Raw genomic sequence first — 13938 nt, 5'->3', positions numbered from 1 at the left:
CTGGGTTAAATCTAACACTCCATCCTTTGATAATCATCATCTGATGATCCCTTGGGGGATCATCCATCTGATGATCCTTGGGGGTCCCTTCCAGCTCAGGGTATCCTGTGAGCTGTTGTTGGTACATGACTACAAAGGTGCTGGGGATCTCTGAGCCCCGTCCCTTGCAGGAAAGAGGAAAATACCCCCGGGCTGGTTTTGGATCCAGTGTCTCCCCTCTGCCGCTGGGTAGAGGTAGAGGATGGGCAGCCAGCTCAGGATGAGCCTTGGCCAGCTCAGGCACTGCTTTAATGCAGAGCTGAGAGGTCCAGCTCTCAGAGGGAGCTCACAGCAGCACCTACATTACCCTGCAGATAATTTGCAGCTGTACTCCACGGCTGAGTTTGCACCCTGGCAGTGCACACCCTTCTGGACTTTCTGCTAACACAATAGAGATTCCTACTTTTTTTGGATACTCTTGGACTGGGACTTCTCTTTTTTAGAAATCTGGATGGATTGTTCAATAAATTAACAGTGGGAGTTATCCCTGTAATCATAACTGTGCGTGCAGTGTCTGCAACAAGGCTTTTGGGGGTGGAAACTGCATTGTTGTTACTGAGATTAATGTAAATCCAGACCCACCATTCCCAGACTCCAGGGATCATCTCATCATAAAATAACCATTAAAGCTAAACACAGAGGCAGTAACAGACTGCACTGAGGTAAAGTTATTGGTTTTGAGGCAGAGAGGGCTAATTCTGCCTAATCACTGAGCTCCCAGGGGTTCTGTTCAATAACTTCCCACAGGTGCTGGTGCACAGGGTGGGGAGAACTGGGAAGAGAACATTTTGGGGGAGAAGTTAATAAAAGCATCTTGAAATTGTTGTAGAAACATCCCATGGTTGGGTTGGAAGGGATCTTAAAGTTTATCATGTTCCAACCCCCTGCCATGGGCAGGGACATCTTCCACTATCCCAGGGTGCTCTAAGCCCCATCCAGCCTGGCCTGGGGCACTTCCAGAGATCCAGGGGCACTTCAGGGATGGGGTGTTAGAAATGTGTGTGGCTTTGAAGAGTGTTGAGGATTCCCTGTGGAGAGCAGAATGGCTTCACTGTGCCAGCTCTGGACCCACATCTGCTCCCAGGCTGTGTTCTGGGGTTACAGAAGTTAGAACTCAGACATTAAACAGCCACAGGGAAGAAGCCCAAAAGTCACCTAAATAAAATATTAAAATACTAATTCTCTTTTCCTTCTCAAAGCAAACAAGACTTACATTTGAAATAACAAAACTCATTATCATGGCTTCATCAATTACGACAACGTGCAGGTATTCCAAGATGAAAGCAAAGGCAGGGCCCCGGGGGCTGGCACTGATGGGGAGCTGGGGATGCGTGGGAGCCATCCCTGGAATGAAAAGGAGCTCGCTCTTCCCTTTGTAAGTGGCACAGAGCAAAAGGGGAAGGTATGTGCAGGGTGTCTGCACACCCCGAAATGCTGCTGCAGCCTGGGAGGCCCTGGGCGAGGCCCAGAGCAGGACTGATGAGCGTGTGCTGGTGCTGAGCAGGGCCCAGCAGCGCAGGGAGCAGCTCATGCACGAGGAGGAGCATCTGCTGCCTCCCGCCGCACACGGCCACCCTCCGGAGCTCTGGGAATCGTGGGGCTCACTGATACCCATCTCTGTCCTGCCCCCTTTGCTCCAGAACTTCCAGTCCTGATCCCCAGCGTCAGCCCCTTCCCAGCAGGGATGTGAGGGAAGGGGATGTGGGAGCAGTGGGAGGAAGGGAAGGGCCCTGAGCTGGGGCCTCATCCCCTGGGCAGCCTGGGGAAGGCAGCAGGTCACAACAGGCAGACACTCTCCATGGTTTTGAGGCAGATGTCACGTGTGACAGGGCATGGGGACAGCAAAAATCCCAACGCTCCATTTTCTCTTGGAAAAGAGGGAGATAAACCTTACAACTGAAATGGAGATGGTGCAGTTCAAGTTCTGCTTACGGGCCGAAAGGGTGGAGCTGGCTTGGAAACAGCTGGTACAAACCACAGGATCCCACACTGGTTTGGGTTGGAGAGGGTCTTAAATCCCATCCCATTCCAGCCTCTGCCATGGCAGGGACACCTCCCACTGTCCCAGGCTGCTCCAAGCCCCAATGTCCAGCCTGGCCTTGGGCACTGCCAGGGATCCAGGGGCAGCCCCAGCTGCTCTGGGCACCCTGTGCCAGGGCCTGCCCACCCTCCCAGGGAAGAACAGGCAGAGGTGGACACAGAGCTCTGGCTCTGGTACCCCTGGGAGAGGAGCGGGGATCAAACCCGAGGGACAGTGACCCTGGCTGCAGCTCGGGCAGGTGTGGGAGCAGCAGGGGGGGGTTGGGAGTGAAGAACTCTCTCGGAATTTTCTGCAGGAAACAGGGACAGACATTGGTGGGTTTAGAAGAAGAACATCCAGAGGCTGAGTGGACAAATTTCTGCCTGGTACAGAAGTTTTCTCTTTCTGGAAAAAAGATGAATCTTCCAAGTGCAGTGTTCTCCCCAAACCAGGCACTTCAATCCCATTTTTCTGTGTTTTCATGTCCATGGGATGTGCCATGTCCTCTCCCCAACCTTAGGCTGGAGGAGCAGAGTCCTTTACAGCAACACAAACTGCCCAGGGAAAGGAAATCCCTGTGTGAGCAGCATCCTGCAGGGATCCGATGGGAAGAGGGGCACTCACGTAACAATGAGGAATGTTCAGTCCACAACCTGCACAAGTGCAATTAATGACAGATTTGCCAAGGTTTTCAGACAGAATGGTGGAAGATGGCATTAATTCCCAGGATATATGATTATATCCTTCAATATAGCAGACAAAAATTGTATTCTTAATCCAAAACTCTGCTCCTTATGGGAAATAGAAGGAATTATGAGTAATAACTGTAGCGAGTTTTTAATAACACGGTTCCCCTTCTTGTCTCCTTGTTTGAGCAGACGTGGTTTGCCTACGACAACATCATTAAAGTTGGTCCTCTTGCTTTGTCCTGGTGCCCAGCGATGCTCCTGACATGGCTTTGGGAGCAGTATCCAAACACCTGCATTTTTCCTATGGATTTGGGGTGGGAAGCTCAAAGTTGGGTGAAAAGACTCCTCATTTGGCTTTTTCCTGTGCTTCATTACCTGATCCTGCCCTCAGCAGTGCTGCTGGAGCACTTTGTCCCTAATTGCAAGGCTCATTTGCAGCTGCAGAGCCCCATAAATGAAACCATGGTCACAATCCTGACTGCTAATCTTCACCTGCCATCAGCCAGAGCTGTGAAAGGATGCAGCAAACTCCAGAGGCTGAAAAAACCCTCTTAGAAAGACTTACCACGTACCTTTCTGCCCCAGGGAGGGGATTTCAATTTCCAGTTGGCTTTGCCCAGCTTAAAATCCAAGCTGTGCACCTGGGAGCTTCTATCCCCCGTCCTCTGGGCAGGAGGGGCTGTGGGTGTTTCTGTTCCTTCCGCTGCAGGACACGCAGGCAGCACCGTTCCCTCAGCACCCCCAGCCCCGGGGCTGTCCACGAACTCTGCAGTGTGCCAGGACCTGCACAGGCACCGGCAGCTCGCAAAGAGCTCTCGGTGCTCCCAGGGCTGTCTGCAAAACCAGCAAAGAGAAGAGAGGTATAAAAAATAAATCTTGGTTGTGGTATGTGAGTTATAGACATTTTCTTTTTGCTTTCTAGACTGATCAATGGTCAACAAGGAATCACTATTAAAAATTATAGTACAAGATCCCTTCTTACTGTTACCAATGTGACAGAAGAGCACTTTGGCAACTATACTTGTGTCGCTGCCAACAAGCTAGGGACGACCAATGCCAGCCTGCCTCTCAACCGTAAGTAACGGGGACGTGTGGCAAATGTTCAGGGTTGGTGCTTCCCACATCCGTGGATTCCAAAGCCCAAAAGGAGCAGCGTGCTCGTTCCCTCTCAGCACCCTGGAAATGCCGTGGCCTTCGTCGGGACTCGGAGGTTGTGCGCCTGGTGCTGGTTGTTCCGTGCTGCAGAAGGGTTTGGGCTCTGAGAGCCGTGGCACGTTTTGGGGGATCAGGGAGTTGCGGATCTGCCAGCAATCCCAGCTAACCCACCCCGCCATGGCGGTGCAGAGGCACAGTTTGCACAGCCACAGCTTCCTGCTCAGAATGGCAATCACAGGTCCCTCGGGGCCACTGCGACAGAGGTCAGAGCTTCCCCAGCACATTCCAAGGAATACCCTGAGCTGGAGAAGGGGGATGTGCCAGAGCTCTCTCACACCTCGGTTTGTCAGTCGCTGGGGCAGAGAAGTGAAATCTCTTGGAAAAGACAGTGAGCGGTGTGAGAGGCAAAGCATTGGATGTGCAGCATGGAGATTGCCCAAAATGGGTCTCCAAGGTCCTGTTTGGGAGGTGTTTGTAGCTGTGGCTTGGTGGAATTTCACTGCTGTTGGATGTTCAGCCATCTTCTGGTGGATCCACGGGTGTTTGTGGTGGAGCGCTGGTGCTGCTCTGTTCTGATGGCGACAAAAGGCAGAGACAAAGCTCGGGGTGTATCCTGCACATAAAGATACTCCTCACTGAGCGGAAATGCGGGCTTTCAGTTGCTAAAATCCCACAGTTACTGCCTTCCAGCCCGGAAATTTCCTCCTGAACTTACTCCCCCTATGATGTGTGTTGTCAGGAGGTTCTGAATTCCTGCAGAAGAGACGTAACAGGCACAAAATTACGGGGACCCTTTGCTGCCATTTATTTAATATTTGGGAGGTCATTACCAAAGTGGGAACGATGTAACACTTATTTTAAACAGGAAATGCAAGTGAAAACAAAGGAGTATTACACCAGAAGGAGCTGGAATTTGGTGTATTTGCAATTCAGAGCAGGTAAAAGGAAGGGTCTGGCTTCAGTTGAACAGAGCAGAGCTGAATCTGTCTCTGAGCTGCTGCCAGGATTTTTTCCATCTTAAATTGTGAGGTGCCTTGTAGCCACCCTTGAAAAGCTCTTTGAGAGGCAGAGGTTGAAAATGTCATAGAAGTACCAAGCACATTGATACCAATCATAAAAATAGATGTTCTCCATCATGAAAGAGAGGGGATGTGGGAAGCAGAATGGTCTGAGAGAAAATATGGAAATCTGGGTGTGCTCCTGACCTCGGGGGGGAAATGGGGGAATGTTGGCTCAGAGGTTTGACTCAAAGACCAAGCTGAAATGTCTTATTTTATACTGTGATTGTTTTAAGCCAGCCAAAACAAGGAGAGCTGTCCTAAAGGTGGTGATCTGGATTTTGGTTGGGAATCAGGATTATTTGGTGGAGTTTTTCCTTTGCTTATAATTTACATTAATATTATCTAGAAGCATTATCCCTTTAAAAAAAACAACAAAAAAATAAGTTAGAAAAATTCTCAGGGTAGCAACTTGTTAAGTGTGGACTCCTCAATCCTTCAGCAAGAACCTTCTCCTGTGAAACTGCTCCATTTCGTTTTGTTGGCAGTGGGAGTGGGCCATATGTGCTGGTTCAGGTATGTGTGAGGGAGCTGCGAGCTCTGCGTGGTTGCAGCACTCAATAGCCAAACGTAAGGCTAAGGACAGTTTCATTTGTTACTCGAGGAGTGTTAAAATAGAATTGCTGCCTTATTTCAGGGAACATTGCGGTCTGTAGCTGCACCGGTGTGACACAGTCTGAGGAGTGCAGTGGCCTCGTAACAGCGGCGATTCGGGAGCCCCTGTTGGGTGTGCAGAGACGTGGCAGGGGGGATCCCAAACCCCCCCAGTGGGAGCAGCTCAGCCCCAGTGTGACCCTGTGCTGTGACCTGGGGGAGCTTGGGATACCCCATCCCATGGGGAACCCCTGGGGTGTGCAGAGACATGGGGGGGGGATCCCAAATTCCCCACAGAGGGAGCAGCTCAGCCCCTCAGTGTGACCCTGGGCTGTAACCCTGAGCACAGGGCACACCTGCACTGCCACGGTCAGCTCCTTGCCCAGCAGGGCTGGGGAGTGGCCCCTGGCTGCTTTCTGCTCTCAGGGTGGGCTTTTTAACCAAAATGTTGCAGCAGAGTTAAATAATCTGTGTTTTTTTCCTTGCACGTCCCCATATAACACACATAACGTACATAATGTACCGAAATGGCACAGCAGCTGGGCACAGCTGGGCACCTTTCTCGGGGACAGGACTGGGCCCAATCTCCATTACTGGGCTCTGCATCCAAATACATCAAACCCCAGGATAGCAGGAAAAGGATTATCTCCTTTACTGTGGAGAGGGCTCTGGCTCTCTGTGATCCATCAAGGAGCCCTGAGCTGACAGAAAGCCATGAGGAGGGTGAAGGAATGTCAGGACAAGGTCCAGGCTGACTCTGTGTGGCTGGGACATGGAGGGAGCCCAGGTGGATTCGTGGAGCTGGACAGGCGGGTGTAGCAGGGTGAGGAGAGCTGTCTGGGCTGTGGCTGCTCACCCGGGCCAGGGGACAGCCCCGCTGCTGCTGTGAGCTGGGGACATCCGTCAGAGGTCATCCAGAGCCACTCCTGCCCTGGGGGCAGGCAGCCAGGTCACTGGCTGGGGAGTTAGGAACATCCCAGATCCCTCGAACACGAAGGAGTTTATCCTGTCCCTGACTGAAGCCCCTTTGGCCATGCCTAAGATCCAGTGATTAGTAATATATCCAGCAGCTGGAAAAGAGAAAGTCTCAGCCTGGTGGGGAAAACGCAGAGAAGCAGCGGCTCCAAAAAATGAATAATGAATGGAATTTGCTAATTATTCATGGCTGGGTCCTCTGGATCCTCCAGCTATGTTGGTTTTTGTGGGGAAGCGTTTGAAGCGCAGGATCTTCCCGGAGCAGCCCCAGGAGGCCCCCTCAGACCGGCCCGTCCTGGCCTCCCCGGCCCAACTGATCGGCTGTTTAGCTCAGCCTGCCTGGCTTTTCCCAGGATTTCTGGTACTTGAAAGGAAGAGGAATGTGGTCCTTTGCTGTCGGTAAAGCTGGGATGTGCTGACTCATTAAGCCCAGGAGATGAGGCGTTCGGGAGAGTACCCAGGGCAAGAGGTTCCCTCTCCAGGGGCGAGGAGCCAGCAGGGAGCGAGGGAATGGCAATTCCTAATTAAGCAGATTTGGCTTTTAAATTAGCCCAATGTTCATTTGAGACAAAAGGCATTTTCCTACAGACAAATTTGCCAGGCTCTGGGGATGGGAGAGGGAATTGTCATTAGCCACTGGCAGCCAAAGGAGGGTTATTGAGGAGTTTTTCCCAGCAGCCAAGTCTGAGATGTCTCAATTGCTGCTCAAGCAGCCCTTCCTCACCCTGGTGCCTCCTGTCCTTGTGCTCTCCTCACCACACATGGGAGTGGCTTTCCCACTTTCCCTCCCCACAGCTGAGTTGTGGCAGAAGGGTTTTACTCCCTTTCTTTGATGAGGGTAAAGGTGGAGCCATATCTCAGCCTCTGCTCCCCAGGATGGGATGTGGGGTGCTGTCCCCACAAGCCCTTGGTGAGCTGCTGGAGATCCCAGCACAGGGATCAGCTCTGTGGCACAGCAGATCCAGGTGGATCAGGCTGTGGGGAGCACTGGTTTGGAGTCCTGGCTCAGTCAGGGGTGTGATGCCAACCCCACACCTCTCCAGCCTGGCAGAGCTCCTCGTCTCTTCTGCCTCAGCACCTGTTAAATTAGGGTGAGAATCTGAGGGGTTCTTCAGGTGCTGCAGTTTTAATCTGCAGATTTATTCTGTAGAAACTCTAACCCTACTCCAGAGACTTTGTAGAGGGATTAAACTCACTGCACTGTGAGGCCTCTGTGTGTCCCCTGAAGGTGTCACCAACAAAAGCCTGGGCTCATGTAAAGCCACCACCTCTGAGAAGATGTAAATTACCATTACCCCTCTATTACCTCTCTTAAGAAGAGGTATTATTTCTGTGTTCCAAAGAGCACCTCCCATACATTCCCTAATATTTTCAGGAATCCTAGAAATAACCTGACTGATAAGGGGCACCTTTCTTAAGAAAGCCTTGCAATCCACAGGAAGCATCCTTCTCCTTTCCTAACAGCTGCCAGAGAAATTGCTCCTTCACATGGCTGGTTATATGATTCGAAGGTGTTACTGATGTCCAGGTTTATACAGAATCCTTGGATATATTGCTAGTAACTATGAAAAAAATGTAAATAATTGCAAAAAGCTGCCCAAGAGGTCAGGAGTGACATCTGGAAGGAGAAGGAGCCTTGTGAGAGGGATGTGGTGGTATTTTCTGTGCTGATTTAATCGCACAAGGACTTCACTGAGCAAGCATCTGACTGCACTCCTGGTTAGTGCCACACGCTTGGAATCTTGTCTCCAACATTCCGGAAGCGCCAGACCGTGCCCTCAATTTCCATGTGTTGATTGCCTGGTGTGCTGGTTCCTACTCGGAGATTCCTAATTAAACTCGTGTATTAATATTCCCAATACATCGGCTGCGTATCGGAAACATAAACAAGATGAGTTTTCTCCCCCAAATGTAAATGAGCTCGTTATAAATTGTGGTTCCCCGGTGGCACCACGAGCTGTTGGTGTTGGCTGCTGGAGCCCCAGGGGTGCAGAGGGCTCGAGGGTCTCTGCTAAGGGGTGAAGGGGCCCTGCTGTGAGCCCTCTGCCAAACCAGGGCACCGTCTCCACGGTGATTCCTGGCAGTGCTTCCCGCTGTGCCAAGTCCTGGCAATCAGGGCCAGACCTGAGGGGGCTTTGTAGATCTCCTCAGTGACGGACTCGATGGTCTTAGAGGTCTTTTCCAGCCTGGATGATCCTGTGTGAATCGAGGGCACAGCCCTGATGCTGCTCCCACTCCTGCCAGGTGCTGGACTCGCTCCCTGGGATCCAGAGAGAGCCTCCATGTTGTGGGCATTTTATAGCCCTGCTTCTTCCTCGCTTTGGTAACTTTTCTTTGGATTTAAACCAAGCTGAAGCCTGCTCCGCCCAGCGCAGTCAGTGTGGGAAGGAGAGCAGGGTTCTCAGGAGAACTGGGATGTGGGCACAGGGAGGGAGGGGCAGTGCCACTGTAGGTGGTTCTGCCCGGAGTGGCCCCTGCTGCAGCCAGCTCTGGGCTCCCCCTCCCAGCCCTGACCGCCGGATCTCCCGTGGGATTTCTCCCCCGTATCCCAGGCTGGGTGTGGGAGGTTCATCAGGAATTTACAGAGCCTTAATTAACGTGCCAGCACTGCTTGGGTCGTGGCTGTTCACACAGTTCAGTGTCATCGTTAAACTCAGCAGTTTCATTTTATTGACTGAGAAATCGTATCTCAGTGCCTTCGGATATGTGACAGGTTTCTGCTCGGTTTTAGCTCGATAGCTCTGCCTGGCCCACCAAATCTGACATTTCTGAAGAGAAATACACTCTCCAGGGAAATTCCCTTTGTGTCCACAGTTTCTGCTGTTGTCCAATTACCTAAGAAAGATTTTGCTATTTTATCTCTCAAATACCGGCCTGGAAAGCAAATCAAATTTCAATTTGCATAGTTCTGTTTCAGCCAGGAGGGCTGGTCTGCGTCAGAAAATATAAAACGTGTGTGTAGGTATATATATATTTATCAACTTAAATGAAAATTCCTGTTCTCATTAGGAGCCTGCTGCAGTCAGTCAGAGGACAGTTATTGATTTAATAAGGTTTGGATCCAGCCCAAGGTCTCCTGGAGCCATCACGCTGCAGAGAACTGGTGCCGTGCGGCTCATTTTTCCTTGCATCCCTCCCAGTCCTGCCCCTGGGTGCAGTCACTGTCCTGAGCTCCGCCAGCTCCTGCTGGGCCGGCAGAGAAAGTCTCTGCCTCCACACCTCCGGATGGGTGATGGACAGGGAATGGATCTGAAATCGGTTCTAGGAAATTCCAGATGCTTCGTTAAGGGGTGGTCACACGTCTGAGCCTCTGAGCTTCTTCTGGCTCCTGCTCAGGGGTAGGGGACACCCAGACCCCAGCCAGAGGGTTCCTGGTGTGCCTTCACAAAGCCAAGACACGGCTTTGCCTGGAGCACATCCCAGCTGGAAGCTCAGGAGGTCCAGGCTTTGCCTCTTCCCTCACAATCTGAGGGGGATTTCGCTTTCTCCCCTCTGTGCTCTGTCTTCACTGGGGCGTTTCATATCCAAGGCCTTGGTTTTGCTTTCCGTGTCCAAGCTGTGCAAACAGGACAGGCTGCTCCAGGAGAGCTGATCCTGATCCATCATGGGAAGGCCCCGTCCTGGACACGGACCCAGCTCCTGAAATTCAGGGTATCAGAGAAGCAGGGTTATAATCCATGGGAACCCTCCTCAGAGATCCAGGTGCATTCAGCCAGGGTGTTTGAATGGAGCGCTCCCCTTCCCAGTGGAAAACAGCTCTGAAAACTTCCAGCCATCCCCAGTGGGACCCACAGACAAAGGGAAAACCTCCCCTGTCTCCTCTCCTCTCTCCCAGGGTGAGCAGTTCGGCTGAACCGAGCCTCCCTCCCATGGCAGAGACCAGGGAAGCCATTCCAGAACAGATTGATGAGACAGAGTTAGAAACCAGCACCTTGGATTCATATATTCACAGGGAATTAGATAAATGGCCAAATCCTCCATTTATGTAAGTCATAATAATTCTGTTCAATGTTGGGTTTGAGCTCCTTCCATATGGATGCCAACTGCTGCTCCAGGTAACAATTACCGAGAGTTATGAAGGAATTTTCTCTAAATCCATTTTCCAGCTTGAGCTTTATTATGAATTATATGACAATAAGTGACTGAGATGGGATGAGGCAGAAATAACCCGTTTGAGCAAGGCCAGGAACACAAGTTTCTCCTTGACATTTAGCAGAAATTTAAAGGCCCGAGAGTGGATCAGGGAAAAATCAGACAAAAACCAAACAAAAGCCCAGGGGTCTTTGCTGTGGAGCCTTGCCGAAGTTGCCCCGATGCTCTGTTTTGTTCCATTTGTGTTTATATTCACAAATTTTGCAGTTACCCACACCTCACGGGGTTCAGACTCATCTTCTTACCCACCTGGATAAATCAGAGGGGTTGAAGTGTGGCCAAATCTTATCTCAAGTATCAGTTAATTGTCACAAAATCATGGAATATCTCAAGTTGGGAGGGGCCCACAGCAACCACTGATCCAACTCCCTGCACAGACGCCCCACAATCCCACCCTGTGCCTGGGAGCATTGTCCAAACAATGATTAAAACATTCCAGGTCATCCATGGAATTTACACTGGGACTCGAGTTTCTTCTCACAGAGAAAACCTTGTAAATCAAAGAAAATAGAAAGTCCAAAGAATACCTCATGTAACAAATGGGATGAGGACAAGAAGTGCTATAAATAGCACTATAAATAATGATATAAATATATTTTACAGCTGAATCTGGAACGCAAACTTCAGCTTGGCCTCAAAACTTTGGGAGGATGGGGGGAGGAGGCTCAGAAAGGGCTGATAGGAAGCAGAGGATGAAACAATCCTCAAGTGAAGAGATTAAACACAATTACTGTCTATCCTGGGCAGGAAAAGTGGGTTATTGGAATTCTGGTGAGTCTGGGGAAGGTGCATTAGGAAGTTTTCTCATGACATGGGCCCAGGAGAGAGTCACTTACAGTGCTCAGTGGCAAATTTTAAACCTAATGCAAAGCACTTCTTCATTAGAAGGTTATTAAGTGCAGAACTTATTTTCATATCAAGTTGTTGAGCAAAGCTCAGGGGGCTTTACAAAGGAATTAGATATTGATCAAGGATATCCTGAGTTTTCAGGGAGATCAGAAAATAGATTTTAAACCCAAGACCTTGATATTTAAGCAAATAATCCAACAGGTTAGAAAATGCCAAAACTGGAATAATTTCCCAGATAAATTCTGGGTTAATTGACAAAAGCAGTTGCTTAAACCCAAACATTTATCTGTAAAGTGTGCGTGCTTCTATCGAGTCAAGTGTTTGTCATTTAGAGATCACCAGAAAATGCAGAGAGGTGGTGTCTGCACAGCTTCCACTGCATCTTCCTGGCAGCTGCTGTGTGTTCCTGAGGGTCTGGACGCTCGGTGAGCTGAAGGAAAAGAGGAAGGGGAAAAAACAAATCTTTCTTTTCGGCTGCAAGAAAGCTAAAAATAGCTCCAGAGGTTTAAAAACAAGAGGTTTTCAGTGAGCCCACACTAGAAGCACTAATTAACCTCTGTGTAACAAAGTGCTGAGGTGCCTCAACGAGCCTCAGAAATCAAGAGCTCAGTTACTGTTATCCTTAATTCCGCCTCCAGGTTTATACGTGGAGATTTGGACTGCATTTGCAATAATAAATGGAGCATAAAAGCTTTCTCTTCTCAGGGCTCTTCCACACCTCGGGTGGAACGCGCTGGCATCAGAGGCTTTGATTGTGGTATCAGAACTATTCACAGAAAAAGGCCTGTAATGAATTTTTCAGAAACTTCCTTTTCCCCCTACGTATCTAAAGTAACAACGCTGATTTCTTGGCTTTTAAATGTTCTGCCATGAAGCACCTACAGCAATAACCTGAATTTTACTGTGAGACAAGGTGCTGTTCCTATAGAGACCATTTCTTATAAATTGCCCTGATACTCAGATTTTAGGCTTGGCAATATTTAGATTTACTAACTTTGTTCAAAAATAAAACATAAACCTGAGAACTGGATCATTTAAATTCTGTTAATTTATTCAGTTAAAATTATATTCCAAGGAAAAGAAGAAAAATTTTGAAGTTCTGGGGATGTGAGGAAGAAAGAAGCAAATCTCATGGAGTGACTGCACCCTATCATGATGTAGCAGCTTTAATTTAGTCAATAAAATGTCCATTTTCCCCAGCCCCTTTTCTGAGGCTGGTGCTGAGCTGCCCAGGGTGCTGCAAAGGACATGAGGAAATGCCTGTAGGAATGGGAAACCGGCTTTGGAGTCAGGATCACACTGGGGCTTATCTGAATCAAAGGGGACACAAATGTTTTTTAAAATGTAATTTTACAGACAGAGGTAGTTCTGTGCCTTTCTTCAGCTTCTTCATCAAGGTAATTCAATTTAATCATCTTAATCAAGTGCTGAGTTTAAACAATCGGCTCCTGCTGATACCAGAGCAGAATGTTGTATAAAGGATGTCTGGTTCCAAAAAGTACTTTTGATTAATGACTGAATGTTGATTATTTTTGCCCCTGGATCCCTGGCAGTGTCCCAGGCCAGGCTGGACACTGGGGCTTGGAGCAGCCTGGGGCAGTGGGAGGTGTCCCTGCCATGGCAGGGGTGGCTCTGGGGGCTGTGGGGGACACTGTGCCTCACTGGGCTGGGCTGCTCCTGCAGGAGCAGCAGCAGCAGCAGCCTGGCTTTGGCCTGAGCAGGGCTGTCCTTGGCTCGGGTCTGACCTTCGGAGGTGTGACCCTGACACCAGAGCAGTGTGAGCTCCAGTATTCCCAATGTCCCTGCCTTGGCCAGGAGCTGTTACGGGTGTGACAGCAGCGATTGGTGTGGGAGGTGTCTGAACCCCTGGGCAGAGCAGTGGCTCCTCGGGGAAGCACATTTTGGGAGTTCTTTTAACCACTGCTGGCTGTGCCTGGAGCCTGTTTTCCTGCAGGGTGTCTGTGGCAAACTCCTCCCTGAGCTCAGCTTTGAGTGGCTCCTCAGGCACCAGATGCATTCCCCTCCGCTGGGGGTTTCTCCATGCCTGGTGCCACAGCCCAGCACTGCTCATCCCCTGCTCTGCCTGATTTCCAGGACACATCTGTACCAAAGCAAGGCAGCTGTGCTTCCCTGTGCCGCATTTGGAAGTGCAATCATCCACATTAGGGTTCATTGTTGCTCTTCTCTTTTTTTCCCCAGCCTTGCAGCGTTCCGTGGCTCTATTGCATTTGGAAAGTTCGGTGTCAAGTCTTGAATCCCAGACTGGGTGAGGCTGGAAGGGCCCACAGTGGCTCCTCTGGTGCCACCTCCCTGCTCCAGCGGGGTCATCCCAGAGCACAGGATTGAGTCCAGACAGGTCTGGAATATCCCCAGGGAGGAGACCCCACAGCCCCTCTGGGCTTTGCTC

The 13938-nt window shown here is 50.2% G+C and overlaps 1 protein-coding gene across 1 annotated transcript in view; it reads left to right on the top strand.

The window, feature by feature from the left end:
* Positions 1-13938, top strand: part of NEGR1 (neuronal growth regulator 1) — a gene marked incomplete at its 5' end in the record, with an annotated part of 100712 nt that overhangs the window by 51987 nt on the left and 34787 nt on the right. The window contains one exon of the mRNA XM_008630623.2: positions 3671-3822. Within this exon, the coding sequence (XP_008628845.1) occupies positions 3671-3822 (152 nt within the window). The remainder of the gene's footprint in view (positions 1-3670; positions 3823-13938) is intronic.

This window comes from Corvus brachyrhynchos, unplaced genomic scaffold (genome assembly GCF_000691975.1).
Source record: "Corvus brachyrhynchos isolate BGI_N302 unplaced genomic scaffold, ASM69197v1 scaffold720, whole genome shotgun sequence".
NCBI classification, from domain to species: domain Eukaryota; kingdom Metazoa; phylum Chordata; class Aves; order Passeriformes; family Corvidae; genus Corvus; species Corvus brachyrhynchos.
The sequence above is the reverse complement of the archived record's forward strand: the minus strand, read 5'-3'. Positions and strand labels throughout refer to the sequence as shown.